This window comes from Giraffa tippelskirchi, chromosome 12 (genome assembly GCF_054371585.1).
Source record: "Giraffa tippelskirchi isolate mGirTip1 chromosome 12, T2T-mGirTip1v1.2.pri, whole genome shotgun sequence".
Classification (NCBI taxonomy): domain Eukaryota; kingdom Metazoa; phylum Chordata; class Mammalia; order Artiodactyla; family Giraffidae; genus Giraffa; species Giraffa tippelskirchi.
The window spans coordinates 67,944,230-67,950,229 of record NC_137286.1 but is presented as its reverse complement, the minus strand read 5'-3'; the positions used below and the strand labels follow the sequence as shown (position 1 = coordinate 67,950,229).

Below are 6,000 nucleotides of genomic sequence, written 5' to 3'. Positions count from 1 at the left end.
CCCGGCCCTGGGCCCCGATTGGGCACTGCCCCAGTCCGGAGCCAATCACAGTGGCCAGGGAGGTGGAACGCACCGATTGGCCAGGGCCAGGTCATGTGACCATACTCCCCAGGAAACTCAAATATTACCAAGATTCCCTAACAAACCAATGAACAAAATTATCCAGTAAAGGCAAACCGTACATTTTAATGAGGCCAATGTCACAGAAAAAAAAAAAAAAATCCTTCACAATGAACTGCTCAAGGAAGCTACTAAATAAGCTTTCAGAAAAGTGAAGTCGTTTTTTTTTTTTTTTTTTTTAATAGGGTGACGGAGAGCTATACCTTTCCCATCTATGTGAATTTAGGTTTAAACTAGATTTCCCTCGGCTATTATATAAGACAAAAAACCCCACATCACCCCCTTTCACTCCCCCCACCCCCAAAAAGTGTTTTAGTCTATTGAATTTTTGTGTCCTCAGTTGTGTCTGATTCACGGCAACTCACGAACTCCACACAGCCAGGCTCTTCCGTCCATGGAATTCAGGGCAATTTTTTCTGTCACAGCAAATGCCCACCCTGGGTGATCCAAAGGCAAGGGCTCAGAGGCTCCTGAGAGACTAACTCCTTTCAGCTGAGCACAGAGCTGGCTCCTCACTGGGATGCCTGTGGCCTGGGGCTCCCAGAGGGGAGAGCAGCACTCGCCCCACCGTGTGGTCACTGCTGGAAGTGCAGGCAGCTCCTCACTCCCCCTTGACAGTGTCCCTGAGGGGAGAACAGTGTGAATCTACTCAAGGTGGAAACGCAAACTCCGATGCAACCAAACTTCCCACAAGGTCTCCAAAACCACTCAGGAACAGGGAATTGGAAACTGCAGGGCATGACATGAATGGAGATGGAGACTTGACACCTTACACCGAGTTCACTTCCAGTTATCCCTAGACAAAGTTTCCATGAAAACTTGTCACAAATCTAGAAGAGCAATGAGCAGAAACCGGACATGTGCTTTGAGTCTTCACACACAAAACGAAAAGGCAGCTCACAAAACAACCCAGAGAATACAGTGGACTTTGCAAAATCAAAGATATCTACTGTGGGAAAGACCTCATTACAAAAGCAAAAGACAGGTCATACATCGCGAGACGAATGAGTGGAAACACAAAGCTTCTCAAGGATGTGTCTCCAAACAGACAAAGAACACCAACACGACAAGCCTGTGAAAACTAGGGAAAGGTCTGAAGGGACAGCAGACTGAGGAAGACACACACAGAGTATCCCGGATGATGTCCAGCACTGAGGGCCTGGAGAAACAACAGTCTAGTTGCACTCCCTCAGGCCTGTGTGACCCTGGATGAGGCCTCTGTTTCCCGGTGGCTCTGAGAGATGGACAGGGAGGAAGGGGAAGAGAAATCACTTGCATTTCTAATACTCACAGCAAAGTCTTCCAATGAGAAGGGAATTATCACCCCCACTGACAATGCCATTCACTGAAGTGATACCCACGAGTCCATCTAACCCAGAAGGGAAGGAAGGACCTGTCCTGACAAAACGGCGAGAGATGGAAGAAGGAAGATCAAGCCCACACCAACCACTGGAAAGAGAAGCTGTGCTCAGGGCTTGAAAGAATTCCTATTGGGAAAATGATGTCACAGCCCCACAAGGCAATCCACAGCTTCGATGCTATTCCTCCCAAAAGGCCAATGCATTTTCGCACCGAACAAAGAATTGCAAAAGGGGTACGGAAACAGAAAAGAGCCTAAATTGTCAATACAATCCGACGAAAAAGCCCCGATACGGACATCCAAGGTTGTGTGAAAGGAAATTAGACGACCAAACTAGGATCCTCAGGAGAGTATCGGAGAAGGCGATGGCGACCCACTCCAGTACTCTTGCCTGGAAAATGCCATGGACGGAGGAGCCTGGTAGGCTGCAGGCCATGGGGTCGCACAGAGTCAGGCACGACTGAAGTGACTTAGCCGCAGCGGCAGCAGCAGGACAGTATGCTATTGGGAATACAACAACACACACAGATCCAGATCGATGGAATAAAGTTGAGGGTCCAGAAACAAACCCCGGCATCCATGGTCAACTCATCTCTGACACAGAAGGGGAGAATATCCAAATGGGAACAAGAAAGCCTCTTCAATAAATGTCCATGGGAAAACCAGACAGCTACATCTGAAGAACGCTATTGGTTTTGATCTCACACCACCTCAATATCGGGGAAAAACCTCACCCTAAAGACTGATATCATGAGATAGCTAGAAAGAAGCGTAGGTCAAAGGCTCCTTAACATCAGAGTCTCCTTGCCATTTGCTGGGCGGAGGTAGAAATGGGTCTCTTCAAGTAAGGGAAAGAGGAAAACGAAGTACGCCAACGGGTTTCCATCCAATGGAACCTCTTCACAACAGAGAAGCTAAGCATTCAGAAATGCAAAAGATAGGAAACGGAACATGAGAGACTCCTTGCAAGTGGTGTATCTGAGAAGGGGTTCATATGGAAAGAGACGAAGAATGCACAGCACTCAGATTCCAAGAAACACCACCACCACCCTTGACCCTTCCCCCATGACCAACTCCGACCTAAAGCCTTTCTCTCCCTCTAACCTATCCCTAAAACATAACCCTCATCTAATCATATACATGTGCATTCCTAGCATCCATCCATCCACACACGAGAGAGAAAGAGGAAGACACAGACTGAATCGAGAAGGGAAAAGAGAGGGACAGAGCCAGAGAGAGACACGGAACCAGAGAGAGGAAAGGAATCGACGGTCCAGACTTTTCATCAATCTGTCTCGAAGGTAGAAGCAACGACAGCGCCCATCCACCCCAGAAGGGGGAAAAGGACGGAAGGTTTGGAGAGGAAAAGACAAGAACGCAGGGAGCCCTTAGAAGCTCAGCCACCCGCAGAAGCCGAGCTGGGACACTTGAACAGAATCTCAATGGAAACAGAGGACCAGAAAGTTGGCTACTCTTTTCTATAAGAGAGGGAGACCTTCGAGTCTTCCTTTCGGTCCTCCAACTTGGATGCGGGGTCTCAAAACAGTCAGGAGGGGGAGTGCCTTTTCCTGGGTACCACGGCGCATCCAGGCCTCGTTCTGCCCCATTCTGTGCTGTGTCAGCCCTGGATGGAGTCTTTCTTTCTGAAGTCTCAGCGCACAAGCTCCACGTGATATCGGCCCCAGGTGGAAAGGCATGGAGCTGCTCGTAGGCCGACAGAACTAGGAAGCAGATGGGAGAATGACCCCCACTCTGCAGATGGAGAGACTGGGGAAACCCTGAGGGGCATACGCTTGTCCAGGGCCACACCACTTATGAGAAGAAGGAGCCTGGTCTGAGAGCAGCGGGGTCCTCGGAGCTCAGGCCCTGGCTGCACCCAGGCCTCCCCAGGGCTGTGGGCTGGGCAGTGTGGCTGTCACTGTGCCTGCACATGGCCTAAGGGGGGTGGTCGAGCAGTCAGAAACCCAGAGATTCCCTTGGGAAGCTTTGGGGAAGGGACCTCAGCACGAACCCCAGGAAATGATGTCACCTGCCGGCAACAGAACCCAACAGAACCCGCAACCCGGGTATCCAGGCCTCCAGAGCGGAGAGGAGCCCCCAGCCAGATCACTTGCTGCCAGGATGTTCTGCTGTTTGCCCCTGCCCAGAGGCCGGGGCCTCAGGAGAGCTCACAGGCAGTGTGCGTGGGCACCCTGTCAACGTTGGCTCAGGGCACCCCCGAGAGGCCTCTGGCCCTTTGCCCGGAGAAACAGAAAGGTAACACGGGGAGCCCCAGGCCGGGCCAGGCCACCTCTCCCATGCCACCCGGAAACACCGGGTCCTTTGCCTGTGTGTGTGGATGCGGGTTTCTCGGGGTGTGTCTCCCTCAAGGAAGCCCAGGCGGATGTGGGGTCAGAAGCCGACGGGCAAGTTGTGTCCACACCCCAGGGGAGAGCAGGCTGGCTGGGATGGGGAGAGTGCGGGCAGCGCCGGCCGCCCAGGCTGGCCTCACACCCTCAGGTGGGTCTCTTTCCTCCCGGGTGGGGATCTGAGCAGACACACGTCTCTGACCCTTCTGGGAAGAGAAGTTCGAGCAGGCAGAAGCAGCGGCTCCACTGGCCAGGCCCAGCTCGGAAAACTCCCAGCACGGCTGGCTGACGGTCACTGTCGTTGCAGAGCTTCCCACGTGATGAGGCCGAGGACGGGGACACCCCGTCCACCTCCCGGAGGGAGGGGTCGGAGCACCACCCCCCCGCCCCTGAGGCCCAGTGCAGGCTCCAGGTGAGCGTGCCCACGGAGGCATCAGCCCCACCGGGGGCGAAGCGGAGGCGGGGAAGGCCTGCTGCCGAGACACCGCCCAGGATACACCCGGCGGCCCAGTCTGAGGCTGCCACGGAGCTCAGCACACCCGGCTCCGACCCGGAGTCCCGAGAACCCCGGCCTCTGAGGCAGCAGGAGGACCTGGAGCCCAGCACGCCAGAGCACAGAGGTGAGGACGCTGGGGCTGGTGCACGGGAGTGTGTGGGGAGGGGGTGCTGAGCTACACAGGGACGAGTCCCCGAAAGATGCTGCTGGGCCTACAGCAAGCGCTGGCCTCACACCCCCACCCCCATCTTGCACACTTCAGTCCCAAAAGACATCCGACCCTGGGTATTCTTTGGGAATCTCTTGGAAGCTTTCTGTCCCGGGATACGCACATGCCAAGGCTGGCCTGTGGGCAAACTTTGCTTCTCCCCCAGCTCTAGCACTGGCCTCCAACTGGAACCAGGCTCCACTTCCCAGACCTGTCCCTACAGAGGTGGTGGCTCCAGGTGCAGGACCCAGGGATCCACCGAGGGCAGATGGAGAACCGAGACTTGCCCTCGCAGAGACACCAGGCCAGCTGGGTTCTGGCCAGCACACCGGGCAGATCGGATCTCCGTGCCTGCAGGACCCCCAGCCCCAGGCACTGATGTCCCACCCCCTCAGCCAGAACCTCCACCTCCACGTGCACCTGTACCTGCTCGGGCTTTGGCAGGAGAACCCGAGGCAGAGGAGGAGTCACCGCCTCGGCAGGGAGAGCCTGCCCTGGCTCCCGCGCAACACCCAGACGCCGACGATGACTCACCCGCCCCTGCAGGAAGAACGAGCCCCCGCTCTGGACAGAGACCCAGAGCCCTTGCCGGAAACACCACGTCCAGGGGAGCGGTCGGCTCTGCCGCCTCCATCCCTGTCGGCTCACCGTGGACGCCGTCAACTCGGTCTGCCCCCAGGGGACATGGAGTTCCTTTCCCCTGAACTGCTTTGCATTTGGTTTGTTTCCACCTTACTGGTGATGTTTTACTTTTTGTATGGTTTCGTGTATTTTTGTTGGTTAAGTTGGGATTAGTAAACTTTTTCATCATTGTTGCAATTTGGGAACACTGTTGTGTGACTCTGGTGATACTGTGTTACCATCACCACTTTGTGGTTTCAGACCCGTTTGATCTTTATGCCCCACCCCCCAACAAAGCCTGGATTCAAGGCAAGCACGCCCTGTTCATCCCTCCCCCCGATCCTGAACACAATTTCAACTTTTCTTTCTGCATTCCTTCCTATATTCTTGGTGTCCCCAATCAATGACTCTCAGTGAAATGACTGAAGGAGTTTCTTTCGGACTCTCCACCTACTGTAAGACTCCATTGGAGAGTTCTCATTTTTATGTCATTTGAACTAGCCTTTGATAGCTGACAGGACGGTGTACGTCCTTTCAAGATATCATGTGCCAAACGAAGCCCTGTTGGCAAATGCCATCATTATCTCCAGGCAGGCATTGCTGTTTGAAGGGTGACATCTCAGCCAGAAGGCAGAGGCTGAGCTCCTCTTGTTGCACCAGCTCCCAAAAGAAGCCAAGAAAGGGAGCTGGAACAACAAACCACCCCAACGCCCAGGAAAGCGTTCTTCACGACAGAAGGCTAGAAAATGACCCAACAACCTTGTGGCCCAGAACCCCTCTAGAAAAATCACTGTTCCATAAAAAAGAGAAACACGTGGGAAGTTCCAAGGAGAGGCAATGCCCATGG

At 54.1% G+C, this 6,000-nt stretch overlaps 1 protein-coding gene across 1 annotated transcript; it reads left to right on the top strand.

Moving 5' to 3' along the window:
* Positions 1-286: 286 nt before the first annotated feature.
* On the top strand, positions 287-5,351 carry LOC145529907 (uncharacterized). Its single transcript, XM_081550673.1, has 3 exons — positions 287-3,736; positions 4,136-4,448; positions 4,699-5,351. Exons 1-3 carry the CDS (start codon positions 3,500-3,502, stop codon positions 5,325-5,327), a joined length of 1,179 nt encoding a protein of 392 aa, XP_081406799.1. The 5' UTR covers positions 287-3,499; the 3' UTR covers positions 5,328-5,351.
* Positions 5,352-6,000: the final 649 nt, after the last annotated feature.

Bases quoted from the DNA above. Each gene is read 5' to 3' on its own strand.
- LOC145529907 (XM_081550673.1), top strand. From the start codon at position 3,500: ATGATGTCACCTGCCGGCAACAGAACCCAACAGAACCCGCAACCCGGG. The intron at 3,737-4,135 runs GTAACACGGGGA...CTGTCGTTGCAG, and splicing joins TTGCCCGGAGAAACAGAAAG to AGCTTCCCACGTGATGAGGC. The intron at 4,449-4,698 runs GTGAGGACGCTG...CTTCTCCCCCAG, and splicing joins CAGCACGCCAGAGCACAGAG to CTCTAGCACTGGCCTCCAAC.